The following is a 21,824-nucleotide window of genomic DNA, read 5'->3' on the forward strand; positions in this document are numbered from 1 at the left end:
GTGTATTAGACAAATATCACCAAGGAAGGTGTAAAATATAGTTGTATGCTTGGGATACCGTTTTTCTAACTTACATTAATATTCAGTTAAACATCAGGTCTACATGTACTTACATTTAGATTTTGGACCGAGTCGTTAACTGATTATCGAGCATTTGCCATGTGCCGGGAGATGAATATTGGGCACTGGAAATACCACAGCGGGCAAGAGAGACACAGACCCTTTCTGAAGATGTTTAGACAATTAAATGGCCAGTGAAAATAAAGGGAGGGTAAGGTGCTATGACAGTGGAAGTGAGGATAGTAGCGGGAGCCTCTGTCGTGCTTGGCAGGAGGGAAAGTCAGAGCAGGCTTCTTGGAGGATGCAGTAATGGAAATGGAGGCCATTAGGTTGAGGGGAATGTTTGAAGCTTTGGGGCCCCTTTGAGAAACACCAGGAACTTTGTTCTGCTATAGGGTATTGAGCAGGAGATGGAGTTTAGAGAGATGGGTGGGCCACGTTAACGAAAAGGTGAGAAGCCATTGAAAGATTTTAAGTAACCCGAGTTGCGCATTCTGTGCATTTTAGAAAGATCACTGGCTGCCCTGCAGATCAAAGGGGAGAAAGACTGGAGAAGGAGACAAGGTGGCAGCAAGGTGTAATCCAGGCCAAAGATGATGGTGCAGTGAGTTGAGCTAGTGCCAGTGGGACAAAGTCAAGAGGTATTTAGAAGTGACAGGCAAAAAGTTAGTGATTGATTGGATGTGGAACAAGACGGAAGGACCAAGGATAACTGCAGGAGTCTGACTGGGGGGTGCTACTGCCATTCATGATCTTAAGAGAGAAGGGACCAGTGGTGGGGAGTTGTTTTAGACTTGTGAATTGCAAGAGGTCTTAACATTTTCTTATAATTAAGGAATGTTTCAATAAATTCAATAAATATACAGTGGATACCCATCATGCAAATTTTTCAGACAATTCAAAGATTTTGGATGGGAGGCCAAAAAGGATGAGAGAGACAATTTCAACTAGATTCCTATTGTTAATGAGTCTGTGGCCAGTCGAGACTGAGCTAAGAGCAGAGTCAGATGCAAGCCCACTGTGAGTTGCAGCCTTGATCATTGACTGGTTTCTTAATGTAGGTCAGCTGTCGTGTTGGTCAGTCATGAGATGTAACGGGGGCAGGGAGCGTAGATTCATCAGTGTCGTTAAGGATGTGTAAGGATTTTGAAAAGCATTCAATAGTGTACAAATGTAGGGCAGATATAGTCATTCAACAAATGTTTATTGACGAATTTTCAGGCTAGATAACTTGGAGTAGTGCTTCACAAACTATAAGGTATATAGGCAGTACCTGGAGATCTTGTTAAAACATGGATTTCAGTTCTGCATATGGAGGTGGGGAGGCCAGTCTGAGGTTCCAAATGTCTAATGAGCTCCCTGGTGATGTTGAGCTTCTAGATCCTTGTACCACTGTTTAAGCAGCAAAAGGTTAGAAGGTTTATGCTGTAACTGGGAAACATTCATATATTTCTCTCCTTTGTTTTACTCAATTATATTTCACAAAGTGTCATCCAAATAGAGTTCAGTAGATACTGTAGCATATTAGGCCTTACAAAATTCTTCAAATTTCCCTGTGAAGAACAATAAGCAGATAGGGGAAAAAAGGAGAGGGGTAGAATTTACCAATTTGAATATTTCAGCATGGAAAGTACATAAGTTTTTCTATGAAACAGTGTGGAACATTACAACAGTACTAAATTCTGTACAAATATAATAATTGCTGAGCTCAGACTCCTGATTGATTTGTTCTTCAAAGTAAAATTTGAGTTACTTTATGCAGAGTCAGCGAAGTTTATGTTTCCTAATGTCTCTTCCTTTTTGAACTTTTATTTTAAAAGTCTAAAGTAGGGGGAACCAAGCCTGCTGGCGGTGATTTTGGAGAAGTCTTGAATTCAACTGCAAACGCTAGTGCCACCACCACGGAGCCTCTTCCAGAACAGACCCAGGAGAGCCCGTGAGATTCCTACCTTTGTTCTGCTACTCACTGCCAGATGCTGCAAGCAAGATCCAAGCACATCTTGTCAACATTCATTGCCATGAATTTCCACCAGATGTGCTTTTGTTGAGCTTTACATATTCCTTTGACCAAATAGTTTGTGGGTTGAACAGCGTAAAAGTATCTTCACCTCTGTTCCTGGGAAACACCCTTTAATGTGCATTTCAGGCCCTTTGTTTAAGAAATATCATTATAAAAACACATATAGTACCTGGGGACCCTCACTAGAATGATCTAAGAAGCTGTGGGTTATCATCATTGCTTTCCTACTTTACAAAATTGCTCTGAATTTGGGATACCCGTTTGATCTTTGTCTTCTATCCAGTTGTCTTTTTTCCTCTTTGAATCTCTGTGTGTTTGATTCCTAGATAAGATTGTTCTCTCAAATCTTCTGTATCCTGGTTATTAAAAGTTTTGGCAAAATGTTCTTTACCTCCAAGGGAAGAACTACCAGCTACAAAAAATATTTTCGAATAAATATTGTTTTGGTATAAGGTATCTTATATCTTGGCTGTTTGAACACACCAGACTAAATAAATCTGTTCTGTATTCAATTTGTTATAGTTTTGTAAGTGACAGCATGTACAGTAATTCAAAATCCTAGGTGACTCAACAGCGGAGCCCTCACATCCTTGTTTATTACCATCTGTGACAGTAACCATTTCAGTGTCATCGTTATTATGCCATTTATAGCTACTTATTTTTCAGCTGATTAAAATTTTAGTTTTGGAGTAAATTGTAAGATAACGTTCTGAATCAAGCATATTGAATTATCAGTGGGTTGAAATATGAACACTCGCCTCAAACATTCAGTTCAAAAGCCTGAAAGTTTTAGATCTAAGTAGCTGAAAAGTGCTAAAATCAATCACATTAGGGGAAACATTGTTGTCTTCATTTAATTCATTTAGCAGCATTTAAAATAAGAAGCACACCAAGTTATAAGACTAATATAACTTGAAAAATTTTTATACTAAGGGGTTGGTGATAACTCCTGAGGATTTAATGCATTAATAAAAATCGACTCATCATTTTCTCCTTATTTGTTTTCAGTGTGTTATAAATTACAAAATGATACTGTAGACATTGCCCCCTGCTTTGAAAACTGAGGGTCAGGGATGAATGAACCAAAGCCCCTGCAAGTATCTGCATGGAGGCCAAGGTACTCTATTAATTCTAATAGCTACTTACTCATCACCACTATCTTTTCCTTATGCTGTGTATGGTTATGGCCTACAATGTTGTATTTGTTATTTATCAAGTTGTGATTGTTGTAGTATTGTTTATGCCAAATGTTAATTGCCAAGCTTGGAGTGACCTAAAGCATTTTTTAAAAGCATGACTAGATTTCCTTTGGGATAAATTACCTTATGAAAACCAAATCTGAAAAGCTACAAGTGTTGATTGATTGTTATAAAATAACATGCTGTCATTCTTGATTGCTGGAGCTCTTGTTAGCACTTCAGATGCAACTGAAACTATGCTCTATTACATGTGAAAAGCTTAATAAATTCTATATATCAGTAGTATAGGTCTCAATATTTATTATGAGACCAATGGTCTGGAAACAGCTTTTTGTATTACATAATCAACTGGTATCTGTGCTTTACAAAAAAGGCAATTTCTTACCATCTTCTTTAAATCACTGCTTCGTGGTATCAGACTACCATAAATTATTTACTTGAAAAGGCTTTAAGGCAAAGGTTGCTGAAGCATTGTCCCAGTGGCGTCGATATGTAGAAATTTGTTTTTTTGTAGAAATATTGTGGTTACTCAACATAGCTGTTAAATTATTTTTCAGCCAATTAGTCTTTCAGTTGTTTTTATCACAACATCTTTTCATCACATTGTTTCTTGGATGTCCTGCCCCATTATTGTCTTTTTAACAAGGCAAAATGGAGAAGATGGCAGTTTCTTTAGTTGAATGAAATATCCTCAAATCTCTTTACTTTATGGGAGAAATGATAGAAATAGGGTTGGAAGGTGGGATGGGTGTGTGTAGGTATTGGCAATGGTTGTAAAAGAAGTAATTGGAGAATCACTTTTCTAGACATCCACCTACATGTAATTTAGAAATGATTTAATCTATTGCAAAGTACTCTGCCTCTAAAAAGCAACAAAAAAGTAGAGGGAGGATACATTTAGAAAAATAAACATCAACTTAGAAATATTATTCCAAGTAGTCTTTGTGGAAGATTCAATATTATGAATTCACAGATATTAAGCAATTTAGAACATAGTAATTACTAAGAGCCCCAGAGAAGGGTCCTGGCCATTCTACTGTGTGTTGTGTTTGACACTAGAAGAACATAGCAACAAGAGTGAAATCGCAGATATTTAAGGATTCAAGAAATGTGATAGAAAAAAAAAATTCCTGAAATTATCCCCTTCTTACAAAGGAATGTTCTTAATTTATGGAGTTTGTGGGAAATAAAGCAAGAATCCTTAATGCCTATGAGGCCACAGTAATCAACGGAAGAGAGTAGCAACCACTGGGTTATCCTAGTAGTAACTCACACTATTGAAATAGAGAAAAAACATGTTGGACTATTTCTCAATCTGCTAATGAAGAAATACTACTGTCTATTTTTTTTTGTATAGTATTTGAAAACAATAAAAATTCTATAATTTGGGCATGGGTTCTTTTGTATGTATTACCTATCTGCTGAGGAAGAGGGTAAATCCATTAATTATACCACTTCTCTCTAGACCCTTCATATCCTGGGTGTAGAAAGAACCAGGAGCAGCTGTATGCAATCAAACAAAAAAGCTATGTACTGACTACAAAAGACATTTGTGACTATTTGCTGTATTTGTGACAGAGACGCTGAATAAGGGCCTATGTCAGGATCCGTGTGTTTCTTTAAAGCTCTTAAGACGCAGATGAAAAATCAGATTTTTTGCCCATAACGGAGAGACCTTTGGCCATTAATTAGTAACTGTACCACTGTAATTGGATTAATTATAGAGGCCATATTGGTTTATAATAATAAAGCATTATCACTTTTAAGTAAACCTACAAACAGTGGATTTCGATTTCCATATTCTAATTCTGAAATAAAAATGAACCAAAATCAAAATGATCCCAAAGAACTCACTTTTAGATTGTGAGCCCCGAGGGCAGGGCCTGCATGTGCCTACCACCTGCCAGATTTCACACTTAAATAAATGCTACTTGGCGATTTTTGCTTTAACACTCCCTATCTCAACATGCTTTAAAGGTTTCCCCTTGGTTTCTAGAATTAATTCTTTTCTTATTTTCCACTTTGACTGTTTTCTGGTATTCTCTTTTAACTCCTTAAATGTTATTGCCTATCTCTAGTCATCTTCTACATGATCTCCTTAATGACTGTATTCATCTCTGTGGTTGAAATGACTGACTTTACAGTAATATTCGTATCTTTCCAGTGTATCACTAGCCCTGTCTTTTCCCCAGGTTTCCGTGCATGTTTGAGAGGCATGAATTTCTCAATCACCTTCTGGTCACCTCCACCTAGCCACTAATAGCCACTATTCATTGAGCTTTCAGTAGGTGTTGGGCATTTCACACCCATTTCCTGTAATTCCTCACTCAAGGATGTGGTGCTGTCACCATTTTAAGGATGAGATCACAGCCAGTAGACATGGAGCCAGAACTTAAATTATTTTTTATTCACGTGTCATCTGCCATTACATTTTTACAAAGCCTACTGACAATTTGCAAGCTGTGTGGGGAAAAAAGAAGCTTGTATTTTTAATAAATCAAGAAAGAAGGTGTGGTTCAAGGAATAGAGCAGAATCAGGAGGTGCTGTGATGTTAAAATACTGCACTAGGGTTGCTGTTACAATTGGCACGGATACAGGCAAGGACAGTGTGCAGATTCGCTCAGTCTTTTACCCTCCCTCTCATTTGAAGATTCTGATGCTCTATCAAAGACAGAGAACTAGGCATACAAGTCAGTTGATACAAACTTACTCTTAGCCGTTAAAAACATCAGGATTTGTCCCCAAATGCACTGTCACAATCCTCAAGGAATTGATCATCTGTCTGAGATAAGACATGAATATAACACATCTATTGAATTTTAGAGCTGGGTTATTAGTAATCCCATTGGTTCTGTAGATGCTGATTCAGTTAAGTTTAAAAGCACTTCCTTGAATTTAAGACAGAGGCTAATAACGTGGTTTTACGTGAGGAAACCCAAATCAACATTAAATTGGCTTGCCTGCGACTGGAATTGCAGGTCGAACTAGAACTAAGAACACTAGTCAATGCTCTTTACAATTCACCAGACTTTTTCCTGAAGGGAAACAAAGGTAGCAAAAGCCATAGAAAGTAATGCAAAAATATTTTAGGCAAGAATTCACTAATGGTTAAGGGAAAGAAACTGTTTATGTAACAAATGGAAGCGCTCACCTGGAGGAAAATTTATCTCAAGCTCTCTACCAAATTTAAGGGTTGCCATACAGATTGCTAGTAATAAGTCGTGTGTGAGTCACACAATTATGCACCATTCTAAGGTTAGTCCACGTCCAGTGTTTTCGCCGTTGGCTACGCAATGGAAGAGAACATCAGAGTTTTAAAATCCATAGTCAAAAGCATTACTGGGAATTCCCTGGCAGTCCAGTGGTGAGGACTCCGCTCCTTCACTGCTGAGGGCAGTTCAATCCCTGGTCTGGGAACTAAGATCCCACAAGCTGCGTGGGGTAGCCAAAAAAACAAAAAGAAAAACCTCAGTCAAAAGCATCATTAAAATAGGGGCTGTGGTCATACACAGAAATTCCTTATGTCAGAGTGCTTGCAAGGGAGCAGGAAAAGTGCTTGCTACCGCCCCCCCAAATAAATAATAGAGCATTAATATAAAAATGCTGGGTAGAAGATTGGAGGGACAGCTTTATTCATAAACACTTCAAGCATCGTGTCAGGCTTGGTTTTGAAGAAGGGCACATCCTGGCAATTAACCTGGGACGGGCAGGGAGAGAACTGTGAGGGTGGGGCCTCTGGTGGTGCCTATTTAGGCATTACGAAATGTATTAATTCCCTAGGAGAAGGGATTGTGCCTAGAGGTGACCAAAAATGTCTCAAACTTATTTTTGTAACGTGGGTGGACTGACCGCAGAATAGACAAAGAAGGACAAACCTGGATCCAGGGTTTCACAAATGTTTTAAGAGCGGTGGCGAGAAGAGCCTCGGGGTCCCCTGGGGCAGACAGGCAGGTGGTGCGGCCAGCAAGCATCGCATTACCACAATTTACAGCAGCACAAGGCCCCAGGGGTACCTGCGAGTCAAAACGCTTTCCACGCACAACTCAGCGGGTCGCTGCGAACAGGCGACTTCTAGCCACCAAGGATGTAGTCCCCCAACTTCAGCTTAAATTTCTCTCACCCCACCCTTCTTCCTCACACGGACTAGGCCACGCCCACCGGCCCACAGTGCTCCGCAAGAGGGCGGACCTCTCATTGCTCCGCCCCGTGACCTGTGCGCTCGCGGAGGAGCCAAGGGTCAGAGGTTGTGGAGCTGTCATGGCGGCGCTGTGTCGGACCCGTGCCGTGACCGCTGAGAGACATTTTCTGCGACTGTTTCTCTTCTCTCGGCCCTGTCGAGGTGCAGGCAATGACAGTGGCTCCGGAAGCGAGAGTTCTGACTCCACGGAGCCTAGGCCGCGCCCAGGCGGCTTCGCGAGCGCTTTGGAGCGGCACTCGGAGCTGCAACGGAAGGCGGAGCTCGGGCGGATGAGAGTGAGTTGCGGGAGCTAAGCCGGCGACTTTTGCACAGGCGGGAGGGGCCGGGGGTTGGGGCGGGGCTGGAGGCGGGAATCAGGGCGGAGCCCGCCGTTGTGGGTGGAGCCCGATGCAAGTGGGTGGGATCGAGAGGCAGGGGCGGAGCCCGGTGTAGGGTAGGGGGCGGCGGTGAGGCTAGTCCCAGCTGCTTGGCAGCTGGTAACTGAGCGGATGGCGGCGGTTTTTCCCCGCTTGTACTTTTGTACGGCATCTGTGTGCTGGTCCTACGCGGTCCACGCTCCTTTGCACGCGTCTTCTTGAGGCGAGTGCTGGAAGGGAAACCAGCGGCGAGCGCTGCCAGTGACGCGTCGAGGGCGACTCCTGGGACTCCCACGGGGAGAGGCAGGGCTCTGTGCTCCTCTTGCTCCACACGGTGGCTGCAGCGTGGAGCCTGGTGTCTGGTGTCCCAGGCTTTTCATAAATATGTCTTAATTCAGTGGATAGGCGAATGAGAGATTTACTGTCACTGTGAACTTGAGCAAGTAATTTAACCTGTCAGTGCTTCACTTTCCTTTTCTGTTAATGACTTAAAAAAAAATCCATCTGTCCCGCGTAATAATTTTGTAAAATACGATAGAATTACTAGGTAAATGAAATGGAAGAAATAGACATAAATACAAATCAGATTTTTTTTGAGTCCTCAAACATGAAATTGGACGTCTGGCAGTGTTACATTGTATAAAAATAAACTGTTTCAACTTTTGTACTTATCTCCTTGGGAACCAGTACCAAACAGTTCACAGACGGGTAGTGTTATGGGTTATAGGAAACTGCCTGGCGTCTAGCACAGTGCTTGACTCTTAGTGGGCACTCCGTAAGTGTTTGCCAAATGTGTGGATGAATGAATGGAACACATAGTGCTCATCTGAACTTCAAGGCAGCCTGGGCAGTCCTTGAATTGAGATCTCTGTGTGACTGCTCACAAACGGTTGTACAAGTGAGGGTAGTACAGACTTGAGCACGTAAATTAAATACGCTAGTCCAGAATTGTAGTTGAGCAAAAGCAATTATCGGAGTAATCAGAAAGGAAGATACCACATTAGTTTTATTTTAGTGTTTATTGGAAGTTTTCAATACTTTTCTGACATTTATGATGAAGAGTTTGAGTCGTTGTTAGGTATTGATGTAAAGATTCAACTTTGTGAAAAATCTTTCACTTCACTCTTTGAAGTTTCTGGAACTATTTAATTGAAGAGTATCTTGAGATTACAAGATTAATAAAGTTCATCTTTATTGTGTGATTAGTATTTTTGAAAAAAATTGTAAAGAGTAAAAGTAATATTGCAAAAGAAGAACGTAAATAACACTGAAGGTTACTATGTGAAATATAAAAGCCCCCTTTTTCTTTTCCTCGCTTTCTCAAAGCTGGAAGATGTATTTCTATAAATGCATACTACTAGAGATTTATGTATGCATATATGAATATAAGCTAATTATTTATATGTATACTTAAAAACACAAGTTTTGAACTACATTATTAATATTTAAGAACGTAAACTCTGGATTCAGACAGTCTTGGTTTAAATTCTGATTCTTCTGTCATTTACTGGTGTTTCTTTGGAAAGTTTCTTAATATCTGTATGTCTTCTTTTCATTTTTTTATAAAAGGAAACCTTGTCATGGGATTATTATGAGATTAAGTGAATTCATTATTTAAACACTTAGCACAGGTACCTGATAATAAGCACACAGTGTATTTTCATTGCTGCTGCTGAAAATTGCTATTCTCACTTAAGTATAATTTTGAATATTTTTCCTTATCATTATATGTGTGCAGTGTAATATACTTACCATTGTCCCCAGGTGTCCATGGGGTATTGGTTCCAGGACCCTCTGCAATACCGAAATCCCTGGAGGCTCAAGTCCTTTATGTGAATGGTGCAGTTAGCCCTCTGCAGTTCCTGCAATCATGAATACAGAGATCTCACTGTATAGCTCATTGAAAAAATATTTGGTATTCCATGGTATGGATATAGCATAATTTATTTAACCAGGCCTCCACTAATGAGCTTCTAGGTGGTTTTCTGTTTTGTTTTTTTTCCCCTTAATACAGATGGTGCTACAGTGAGTGTTTACATTTTTTTGCATATTTATGGAATATGTACCGGGCCAGTGTATGTACCACACTGCCATTTACAGTACATGACAGTGCCTGTTTCCTTACCCGCTTATGCATGTGGGGTGGCATATTATAAGTGGATTTTCTTGGCAGTGGACATTCAAAACAAAACACAAAAATTGGGAAGTGAGGTTGTTTACCACCCACCTCTGATACCAGTTTGTAACTTTTATCGAAATAGCTGCATGTTCACCTTTTTTTTTTAAGAACTTTTATTGAGATACAGTTAACAGACAATAAACAGCATATATTTAGAGTGTACAATTTGGTGTCCCAATCTCCCAATTCATTCCCCCCCAACCCTCCCTGCTTTCCCCACTTGGTGTCCATATGTTTGTTCTCTACATCTGTGTCTCTATTTCTGCCTTGCATTTCCTCTTTCATAGTTGTTAGCATTTGCCTTATGCATGGAGGTGCTCCTATATTGAGTGCATATATATATATAATTGTTATCTCCTCTTCTTGGATTGATCCCTTGATCTTTATGTAATGTCCTTTCTTGTCTCTTGTAACATTTTTTATTTTAAAGTCTAGTTCATCTGATATGAGTATTGCTACTCCAGCTTTCTTTTGATTTCCATTTGCATGGAATATCTTTTTCTATCCCCTCACTTTCAGTCTGTGTGTCCCTAGGTCTGAAGTGGGTCTCTTGTAGACAGCATATATATGGGTCTTGTTTTTGTATCCATTCAGCCAGTCTGTGTCTTTTGGTTGGTGCATTTAGTCCCTTTACATTCAAGGTAATTATCGATATGTATGTTCCTATTACCATTTTCTTCATTGTTTTGTTGTTGTTTTTGTAGGTCCTTTTCTTCTCTTAAGTTTCCCACTTAGAGAAGATCCTTTAGCATTTGTTGTAAGGCTGGTTTGGTGGTGCTGAATTCTCTTAGCTGTTGCTTGTCTGTAAAGCTTTTGAGATCTCCCTCGAATCTGAACGAGCTCCTTGCTGGGTAGAGTATTCTTGGTTGTAGGTTCTTCCCTTTCATCACTTTAAATATATCATGCCACTCCCTTCTGGCTTGCAGAGTTTCTGCTGAGAAATCAGCTGTTAACCCTATGGGAGTTCCCTTGTATGTTATTTGTCGTTTTTCCCCTGTTGCTTTTAGTAACTTTTCTCTGTCTTTAATTTTTGTCAGTTTGACTACTATATGTCTTGGCATGTTTCTCCTTGGGTTTATCCTGCCTGGGACTCTCTGCGCTTCCTGGACTTGGGTAGCTATTTCTGGGACCGCTATAATGTGAATATTGGTGTGTTTAACATTGTCCCAGAGGTCTCTTAGGCTGTCTTCAGTTCTTTTCATTCTTTTTTCTTTATTCTTTTCTGCATCAGTGATTTTCACCATTCTGTCTTCCAGGTCACTTATTCGCCCTTCTGCCTCAGTTAATCTGCTATTGGTTCCTTCTAGTGTATTTTTCATTTCAGTTATTGTGTTGCATACCTCTGTTTGTCTGCTCTTTAATTCTTCTAGGTCTTTGGTAAACTTTTCAATCTTTGCATCCAGTCTTTTTTCAAAGTCCTGGATCATCTTCACCATCATTATTGTGAATTCTTTTTCTGGAAGAGTGCCTATCTCCTCTTCATTTAGTTGTTTTTCTAGGGTTTATCCTGTCCCTTCATCTGGTACAAAGTCCTCTGCTTTTTCATTTTCTCTATCTTTCTGTGGCTGTGGTTTTCAGTTCCACAAGATGAAATACTGCTGATACTGCTTGATACCACTGTCTGCCCTCTTGTGGAGGAAGCTATCTAGGAGGCTCGTGGGTGCTTCCTGATGGGAGGGACTGATGGTGGGTAGGGCTGGGTGGGCAGCACTCAGTAAGACTTTAATCCGATTTGGTGGGCGGAGCTCAGTAAAACTTTAATCTGCTTGTCTGCCAATGGGTGGGGCTGTGTTCCCACCCTGGTGGTTGTTTGGCCTGAGGCTACCTAGCATTGGAGTCTACACGCTCTTTGGTGGGGCTAATGGCGGACTCTGGGAGGGCTCACGCCAATGAGCACTTCCCAGAACCCCTGCTGCCAGTGCCCCCATCTCGGTGAGCCACAGCTGCCCCCCACCTCTGCAGGCAACCTTCCAACACCAGCAGGCAGGTCTGGTTCAGTTTCCTATGGGGTCACTGCCCCTTCCCCCTGGGTCCTGGAGGACACACTTTTTTGTGTGCCCTCCAAGAGTGGAGTCTCTGTTTCCCCCAGTCCTGTGGAGGTCCTGCAATCAAATCCCACTGGTTTTCAAAGTCTGATTCTCTGGGGATTCCTCCTCCCATTGCTGGACTCCCAGGTTGGGAAGCCTGATGTGGGGCTCAGAACCCTCACTTTAGTGGGTGAACTTCTGGGGTATAACTGTCCTCCAGTTTGTGAGTCACCCACCCAGCATTTGTGGGATTTGATTTTAACATGATTGTGCCCCTCCTACTGTCTCATTGTGGCTTCTCCTTTGTCTCTGGATGTGGAATGTCTTTTTTGGTGAGTTCCAGTGTCTTTCTGTCAATGATTGTTCAGCACTTAGTTGTAATTACGGTGCTCTTGCAAGAGGGAGTGGCATGTGTCTTTTTAATATGATTTCTGAACCCACATTTTTTGACTTAGTAATAAGTAAATGCTATCAATTTGAACTCATAAAATATACTTATACCAACAAAATATTACACTTAATGTTATATTATTAGGGTTCCATGTAAGATTTAATTTGTAACGTAGTTTCTGCTTAAAAAATGTTTTTGGAAGGTAAACATTTTGCTGTTCCCTAAACAAAGCATTATTTCTTTACATTTGCTCTTTCCCCTAGAATTAGCTTCTCTGCCTGCAAATTCCGTAGTAAAAATCATCTCTTCTTTTAGGTGTTTGTCATCTCACCAACCAGGTGAAACTTCTCTTGAGTGTCTTGGGGCTTTGTTTTATGCTACCTTTATTTTACACACACAACTCTTAAGTTACATTAAAGCCATTTATGAACTTGTTTTATCCTGTTTTCTAGATTGTAGTTCCTGAAGGTCAGGGGTAGTTTTTTATTTACCCTTTTCAGTAGGAATTTAATATATACTTGTTGATATGAATTGGAATAAGATTTACACAGTTCAATGTCTGAATAACTGTAAATGAGAACATCTCACATGTTACTGGATTAAAACGTATATATATGTGTACACACGCACACGCACACATATGAATGAAAGTTGACATATCCATTGGTTTTGTTGGAGGAATCGGTGGAGGTAGGCAGGACACGAAGGCTTATAATGCAGGAAGCAATGTTTATTGTAGTGGTACAGGCCCAGTGGATTCACATCCAGAGACTGAGCCCCTAACCAAAGGAGAGCTTCTCCTTTTATAGACCAGTTTCCTTTGCTTTTGGGAGCCTATAGCTATGTTTATCTATGCAGAAGCAATGTACAGAAGCCAGAGTGCATAGGTTAATTTTTCCTTATCCCGTTGACCCAGATATTTGGGTTGCCCCGGCAGAGTCTTGTGAAAGAGGCCATAAATTACTTATTCCCTGGGGCTTGCATTTTCCTATGTTTGCTTTGTCCTTCCCTGTTTTTGTTATTAACCTGCCTCATTCCCCCCTTTGATGCTTGGATCTAACTTAAGGTCCAATAGCGTCATTTTCATTTTGACTTACTGGTTAATGTTTCCATAGCATCATTACATGGGTGGCCGTTTTTCTCTCGACTAAATTTTCAGTGAGGTTTGAAATTATCCGTATAATTAAGGGGACAGAACAGGGAAGTAATAGGAGAATTCCCAATATTGTGAGCGCACTTATTATTAGAGTCTTGTAACCACCTAAAGTTGAGAACCATCCTTCCAGCCAGCCAGTAACAGGGTTTTTAATTCCTGAATTTCTAGCCAGTTTGTTTGCCAGTGATGATAATCCCTTGAGGGCCTTAGTTATGGTGCCATCCAGGGCAGTATTATTGGGGATAAAAGTACAGCAGTTTCCTTCCAGCATGACACGTAATCCCCCCTTTTTCTCCTAACAGCATATCTAAGGCAGTTCTGTTTTTCCAGGTCATGCGGCTAGTGGCCTCTAACTGGCTAGCCACCCCTTCTAGGGCCTCTCGAGTGTAATTAATAAATCTTTGCTGGTTGTAGTAAATATAGTTTATCTAATCTACATTTTTGTTAATTGTCACCCACCAGAAAAGGAACGACTCAAATCCTGCTGCTATCTGATCTCTGGCCTTGAACTCGTCCGGGACTCCCCGAGGCACTCCTGTTGAGTCTAGATATACATCTGGGTTGAAAGGTCCTGGTATGGATCTTTTGGCCCTTGTAAGGGGACGGAATGCCAGGATGAATGGTATAGCCAATTGAACCAAGGCACTTGTTCCCGTCCATCCGGTGGGCAGTCTGTCTAAGAGAGTCTCATTTCCGCAGTACCACCAGACATTGGCCCGAGGAATATTTAAGTTGGAGTAATTGGCTCCCGGTTTGTGCAACACGTCTCTTGGCTTTATGCAGTCTGACAGATCTCCCACAGCATTAGTGAACTTTTCTCCCCATCTAGAGAGACGTGAAGAGTAGTTCAGCTTTCCCACTGAGAAGGAGGGTGTTACCCTCGGGTCTGACTCGCAGATCACCAGGTAGAGCAGGGCCAAACTCCTACATGTCTCACTTCCCCAGGCCTTTTTGTCTTGATAGAGTGCCATCATGCAGCCAAATCCAGAAGGATCATTGTCCCATCTGAGAGGGAACGGGACTACCTGTGCCTGTGGTCACCCTGCAGCACATGCGTAACAGTCACTTTTGTTTAGGGCCAGCACTGAGAACTTTACCCATCTATCCAGGCATTTGGCCCCCCATATCCTGTTTCAGTTTCTAGGGTCTGTCTCAGATCCTTTATTTTAATCATCTTTACTTGTTTTGGATTATTTACAGGCTGGTGTTTTGATGTCTCTTTTCTTGGGTTAGGCACTATCGTAGTAGATTTAACTACTGGACCGCTGACTAAAATTATTCTGAATTTTCCCCTGGGAGTCCCTTCCAGACACATCAGTTCCCAGTCCATAAGTCCAAGGGGCTACTACAGGGAAGGTGTTTATTTCAGCAGGGTTACTAATAGAAAGGATTATTGAGTTACATTGTAATGGCAGTTAGGGGGTGTAGTTCCTTTGCAAATATGTAATTTTGGCTTCAGGCTGTCCCATCCCTGCCTAAGTTGCCACCTGAGTGGACTTGTGCTGGCTGTCCACCCTTGATACTGAGTGGTCTACCATATGTCATTCCAAGTCGGACAGGGTGGCCCCATGCTTGTTATCTGTTTCAGGACAGAGGTATTTATCTACCAGGGAAAGTTGTTTTTGTGCATTTAGATTTTCACAAGGTATGACTTGGCAAGCATCAAGCTTTACAGAAAAGGGAGTGGCTGATCTAGTCACATTAATGGTCAGCTTGATAGGGAAATAGGGGTTTTGGGTACTTCCTATCGCAACAATTATCCCGAGCATCCAATAGCAAGCAAGCAACTTATAAGCACGAGGAAAAACAGCGCGAGTAAAGTCCTTTCCCCCTGTGTCCAATCTTCAGGAGCAGTAGATGCTAATCCCACAGCTAGATTTAGTGCTAAAAGTGCAGCTAGAATCAAGAAAAAGGGATTACAGTCCATGGGAAGGTAATAATAGTCTTATCTGTCCTTTTGCTGTGGCATCCTTTCTCAGACTTTCTCCGTGCGTAGATCAGTCAGCCTCCGGAGTGACTGAGGCAGGACTATTGTCTTCAAGGGTTCTGAGCACCGCAACTCATTTCTTTCGAACAGTTCGAACAGTCAGTTTACACGGGGCCATCGGATCAGGGATGCACTCCCAGTCTGGAGAGGCCAGCTTCACTCTGCTGTGGTGAATCCAAGGTGTCACCTCAGCCACCTTTACTGCAGTAGGAGTGGATAGAAGAACAGTGAATGGTCCCCTCCAGAGGGTCTTCAAAATCTGGACATTCCATTCCTTCACCCATATAGTATCTCCGGGTTTGAAGGAAGGGATGTCAGTGGTTAGACTTACAGGCATTCGTTCCCCAGCCCAGTGATGTATAGGGTCGAGCCAAGAGCCTGCATTTGTTGCCTTAAAGTGATATTTCCTATTTCTTTTAAATCTCCCCTTATTCTCTTAACTATAGGGGTGGTCGCCTGTAAAGAATTTCAAATGGAGAAAACCCAGTCCATTTTGTGGGGGTTGTCCTAATTCTCAGCAGGGCAATAGGTAGCAGTTGATCCCAATGTAAATGAATCTCCTGACATAACTCTCTTAGCTGTAGTTTTAAAGTTCTATTCATTAGCTCCACTTTCCCTGAACTCTGTGGGCGATAGGCCGTATGCAATTTCCAAGTAACTTTTAATCCTTTGGCAGTTAACTGTACTATTTCTGTCACAAATGCAGGCCCATTGTCTGATCCTGTGGTAATCTGAATTCCAAATTGGGAAATCATCTCCCTTAGAAGGAGCCGGGCTACTTCTTGCACCTTTTCCGCGCGGGTGGGAAAAGCCTCTACCCACCCTGAGAATGTGCACACAAATACCATCAGGTACTTATAGCTCCGGACACGGGGGAGTTCAGTGAAATCTACTATAATATTTTCAAATGGAGTCCCTCCAACACTTTGTGACCTGGGAGCCATTACTGGCCCCAGGCGTGAGTTGTTTTTGGCACACAGTTCACATTGTTGGCTTATTGCCTGAGCGATACTAGAGAGCCGGGGAACATAGAAGTTTTGGCTGAGGGTAACCTCTGAGGCTGTCCGACCCCCATGTGTTCTTTGATGACATGATTTGACAAAGGCCGGGGGAAGGGCTTCTGGGATGGCTATGTGGCCATCCTCAAACTGCAACCATCCATTTGGGAGGTATTTTCCCTTCTCAGTTTTAAGCCAAGTTTCCTCATTTTTAGAGTACCAAGGATTCCATTCTGTTAGGGGATAGGGGAGTAAAGCAGCAGTAAAGGCTGCAGTTTCCCGAAGTTCTCTAGAGGCCACTAGTCTTGCCTCTCGATCAGCTCGACAATTCCCCCTAGCGGTTATTGTGTTTTTCTTTTGATGTCCCCAACAATGCATAACTGCCACTTTCTTGGGGGCCCATACTGCATCTAGAAGTTTAAGAATTTCTCTTCCATATTTTATATCTTTTCCTCCTGAATTAATTAACCCGTGTACATGGAGAGTGATGAAGTCATATTTAGAGTCAGTATAGATATTTACTTGTATACCTGCTGCCAATTGAAGAGCCCTGATCAACACAATCCACTCTGCCTTTTGGGCAGAAGTTCCCTTTGGCAAGGCCTAGCTTCTATGGTGGAATTTAATGTCACCACTGCATATCCGGCCAACTGCTCTCCCTCCTTCACAAAGCTGCTACTATCAGTAAGATATTCTACATCAGGGTCTTTGAGGGGCTGATCTGTTAAATCTGGTCTGCTAGAGAATACTTCATCCATGACTTCAATGCAGTCATGATCTGGTGGACCTGGTCCCACCGGCAACAGCGTAGCTGGATTGAGAGTTTTTACCGCTTCTAGGTGGACACGGGGCTTTTCACATAATTTTCCCTGATATCTAACCGTCCGAGCATTGGTCAGCCAATATTGTCCCTTATAGTCCATCAGAGTTAGCACCGCATGTGGCACCCAAACAGTCAATTCTTGTCCCATAGTGAGCTTGTCAGCCTCAGCGACCAGGAGACCAGTAGCTGCCAATGCTCGCAAACAAGGGGGCCATTCTCTAGCAACTGTATCCAGTTGTTTGGACAGGTATGCTACAGGACGGTGCCAGGAGCCCTGAATTTGAGTTAACATTCCTACCGCTATCCCAGTACGTTCATGTACATATAGAAAGAAAGGTTTTGAGATATCCGGGAGCCCTAAACTGGGTGTGTTAATGAGGGCTCTTTTGATCTTTTCGAATGCCTCCTGTTGCGCCTGTTCCCATATTAATGGTTCCCTTTCCCCCCTTTTGTTGCTTCATATAGGGGTTTTGCCATTACAGAAAATTTGGGTATCCAAATTCTACAAAAGCCTGCCGCCTGAAGGAATTCTCGGACCTGGCGTCGGGTTGTAGGGACCGGGATTGAGCAAACAGCTTGTTTTCTTTCTGGGCCTAGCCGTCATTGTCCCTGTGAAAGGTGGAACCCGAGGTATTTTATGCTTTCCTGGCAGATCTGGGCTTTTCTTTTAAATACTTTATAGCCTGCTTTCCATAGGAGGGTAAGGAGGCGCCAGGTTCTCTCCATACATCCTTCTTTGGTTTTTCTGGCTAATAAAAGGTCATCCACATATTGGAACAAGGCACAGTCCAGCTGGTCGGCCAGATAAGCCCTTAAATCGGTTGCTAGGGCCGTCCCAAAGATGGTCGGGGAGTTTTTAAAACCCTGTGGCAACCTAGTCCAAGTCAGCTGGCCCTTGTCTCCATTTATAGAGTTTTCCCATTGGAATGCAAAAATATCCTGACATGGTGGAGCTAGGCTGATGCAAAAGAATGCATCCTTTAGGTCTAGACAAGTAAAGTATGTTATTTCAGCAGGAATAAGTCCTAAAAGCGTGTATGGGTTCGGGACAACTGGATGCAGGGTGACAGTAGCCTGGTTTACAGCTCGGGGATCTTGAACTGGCCTATATTCCTCTGTGCCTGGTTTCTGTACAGGCAGGGGAGGTGTGTTCCATGCTGACTGACAAGGCCATAGAATCCTGTACTTTAGGAGCCTCTCAAAATGTTTTTGGATCCCAACCTGAGCTTTTTGGGGAATGAAATACCATCTCTGGAAGATTGGCCTGGCCCCAGGTTTTAGTTCTGTCATCACAGGGGAAATGTTTCTAACCAGTCCAGGGGGGTTATCTTCTGCCCAAACCCCAGGTATTCGGAAAGGGAGCTCGTGTCCTTCTTGTGGGTCCTTCATGGCACTACAGAGGCGCCATTCCTCTTCCCGGGGTAAAATAAGAGCCAAAATCCTAGTCTTGGGCTTTCCCAAAGTCAAAGCCGCTCATCCTTGTGAGTTAAAGATTATCTGGGCTTGTAATTTTCCTAACAAGTCACGCCCCATTAGGGCTACAGGACAATCAGGAAGATATATAGGAACTCATGAACCACCTCATGGCCTCCTAGCCTGCATTGCCTAGGTAACAAAAAGGGACGGTGCACTCGACCACCTGTGGCCCCCGTAATGGTAGTTTGTTTTTGTGAAATAGGTCCCACCAATTGTGTTACTACAGAGTGTTTTGCCCCCATGTCTACCATAAAGTCCATGGGTTGGCCCCCTACAGTCATTCGGATACCATGGGCTCCTGGGGGTATGTAAAATGGAGCCCGGTCTATCCTAGTCTTCCTCTTATCCTTCCATGGTGGCCAAACCCACAGAGTCATCGGAGGAGGTCTCATGTCTCTGTCACCCAGGTTGATATCGTCCCTGGATTACTTGCTCCCTTTCCTCTCCTTTATGGCCTGAATGATGGTCCTCTGATCGGTGAGGACATTCATTTTTCCAGTGTCCTTCCCTATGGCAGTGGGCACATTGGTTTGGTCCCAGCCTGGATCTTGGATAGGTTGGTTGCCCCTCTAGACTCACTTCCAGGCCCCTTCGCAGCCTCGTCCTCGACCTCGTATGTCCCTTCCTCGGGGGCACCCTTTCCTTTCTGTAAGAGCGGCTGCAAGTAAATCTGCCTTTCTCTTTAATTTTCTTTCAGCCTCCCGCTTAGCTTCGTGGTCTCAATTAATATAGACCTTGATGGCTACCTCCAGCAATTGACTGATATTCATCCCAGCAAAACCCTCAAGCTTCTGCAGTTTTCGTCAGATATCCCCTTGGGCCTGGCTCACAAAGGCTGCATTAAGCATCCTCTGGTTCTCTGTGGCTTCAGGATTAAATGGGGTGTAAAGGCGGAACGCCTTACACAGTCTCTCATAGTGTTGGCTTGGGCTTTCCCCAGGCTCCTGGAGCACCTCACTGGTCTTACTCATGTTCATAGCCTTTTTCCCTCCTTCTTTTATTCCGTGTAACAGGGCCTCCTGGTATCGTTCTAGCATTCAAAGGCCTTGGATTTCATTGGGGAACCACTGGGGGTCTTCCTCAGGAAAATAGCGTTGGGTGTATGCCTGGGTGTTAAGAGTGCCTTCTGGCGAATGTTTCTCTAGCTACTCAGGGCAGCTTGTGTGACTCTATGGCGCTCTTCGGTGTTGAATAATGTCAATAAAAGCTGATGACAGTCTGCGCAAGTGAGCTTATGAGTTTGAATTATGGACTGCATCAAATCAAACATAGCTTGGGGCTTTTCTGTAAACGAGGGGGTATAGTTTTTCCATTTAGGAGGTCTGTTGTGGTGAAGGGCTGATATACGAATGTACGCTGTCCCCCCTGTATCTGTCCATCCTGATCATAGTAGAGAGGTCCCTGTGTTACCCTCAGTGGCATCTCTAGGGCCGCCCATCGACCCCGAGTGAGGGGTGGGCTGCTCTCATTTCCCTTCTCTTCTCCAGGGTTCAGAGACTTCCCCCTAGGAGGTGGTTTGGAGTCTGATGGTCTGGGGCATAATGGGTGAGGAGGCTTCAGATGAGCTACAGACCTCACTATTCCTTGCTGAGTCAGTAGCAGGTAGGGGACATATGGTGGGGGCACTTCCTCTAGTTCTCCCACTAGGACCGGCTTTTTTGGTTTAGGCTTGCACCTAGAGGAAGCTATTGCCTGTGCCATCAGGATCTTACAATTTTCCTCTAGGCATAACTGAAGCCAGGGTGGCTTTATCAGGACTACATCCTGCCATGAGTCTATATATGGGAATTGGTCTGGGTATCCTGGGTCCCCTGTCACCACTTTATATATCTTATTGATTAGTCCCATGTCCAAGGAGCCCTCTGAGGGCCATCCTACTCTAAACGATAGCCACTCTATTTCGCATAAGTTACGGAGTTTTCTGGGGGTCAGTTTAACTCCATAGTCTCCTGAGTATCCCTTTTTAAAGTTCTTAATCATGCATTCTAAAGGGGTGGGTTTACTTTGCTTGCGACCCATTTTCTCCTGTCCTATCAGTTGACATGCACACACACAAGGGAGGGTAGGAGTAGGAAAATCGGGTTTTGGAAATGCACTTCGTTCGCCTCTGGCTGCTTCCCTCGCAGAAATTTTCAGGCACCTCTTAGCATTGGTGGGACAGGATAAACCCCGTGTCAGGACTTCTCCGAAGAGAACCACCCTAAGTTGTATGAGGATTGCCACAGAACCGGATCAGGACTCAACACTTGCTTTGACCTTAATTGATCGTCTCATTTACTCACATTCATTCAACAAGCTCCAGCCCTCCGCCCAATCCTTTAACCTTAGAGTCGCGGTTTCACCTCCTCCTCTCCCCCTGAGAGGGTCTTGGAGGTTACTCGGGCGACTCTTGGGAGGTGATCAGGCTCCCCTTCCATCACTTAAGGATGGGCCTATTAAACCAGAATGAACCCGGGTTCTTACCAGTCGGTTGGGAGGTGCTCCCTGCACTGGTTCCTGCGCCTCTCCGGGTTCCATTGTGCTGTTGGAAGTCTCACCCTGACGTGCCGGGAGGGCTAGTCTCCTAAAGGTCAGTTGGTCCGCTGGCGCCAGGCGATGTCACCACCCCTGGTGCCCCAGGGATCGTACTCCAGAGACAAGGGAGGTGAAAGCTCTGTCTCTTTATACCGTCTCCTGATCCCAGATGAGCCCCCAGAAATGTTGGAGGAATCAGTACAGGTAGATAGGACACTGAGGCTTATAATGCAGGAAGCAATGTTTATTGTACCGGTACAGGCCCAGTGGATTCACATCCAAAGACTGAGCCCTGAAGCAAAGGAGGGCTTCTCCTTTTATAGACCAGTTCCCACGCTTTTGGAAGCCTATAGCTATGTTTATCTATGCAGAAGCAATGTACAGAAGCCAGAGTACATACCTTAGTTTTTCCTTATCTCATTGACCCATATATTTGTGC

At 43.2% G+C, this 21,824-nt stretch overlaps 2 protein-coding genes across 3 annotated transcripts in view; both read left to right on the forward strand.

The window, feature by feature from the left end:
- Positions 1 to 3,561, forward strand: part of TPD52 (tumor protein D52) — a 93,666-nt gene extending 90,105 nt beyond the window's left edge. Inside the window, exon 6 of the mRNA XM_057734202.1 lies at positions 1,881 to 3,561. Within this exon, the coding sequence (XP_057590185.1) occupies positions 1,881 to 2,000 (120 nt within the window). The 3' untranslated portion in view covers positions 2,001 to 3,561. The remainder of the gene's footprint in view (positions 1 to 1,880) is intronic.
- A 3,948-nt stretch (positions 3,562 to 7,509) lies between these two features.
- Positions 7,510 to 21,824, forward strand: part of MRPS28 (mitochondrial ribosomal protein S28) — a 100,049-nt gene continuing 85,734 nt past the window's right edge. The window contains exon 1 of one of the 2 annotated variants that reach the window (XM_057734200.1): positions 7,510 to 7,753. In XM_057734200.1, coding sequence (XP_057590183.1) covers positions 7,538 to 7,753 — 216 coding nt within the window. In that variant the 5' untranslated portion in view covers positions 7,510 to 7,537. The remainder of the gene's footprint in view (positions 7,754 to 21,824) is intronic. The other variant, XM_057734201.1, reaches the window with a different exon arrangement.

Source organism: Hippopotamus amphibius, chromosome 5 (assembly GCF_030028045.1).
Source record: "Hippopotamus amphibius kiboko isolate mHipAmp2 chromosome 5, mHipAmp2.hap2, whole genome shotgun sequence".
In the NCBI taxonomy this organism is placed as follows: Eukaryota; Metazoa; Chordata; class Mammalia; order Artiodactyla; family Hippopotamidae; genus Hippopotamus; species Hippopotamus amphibius.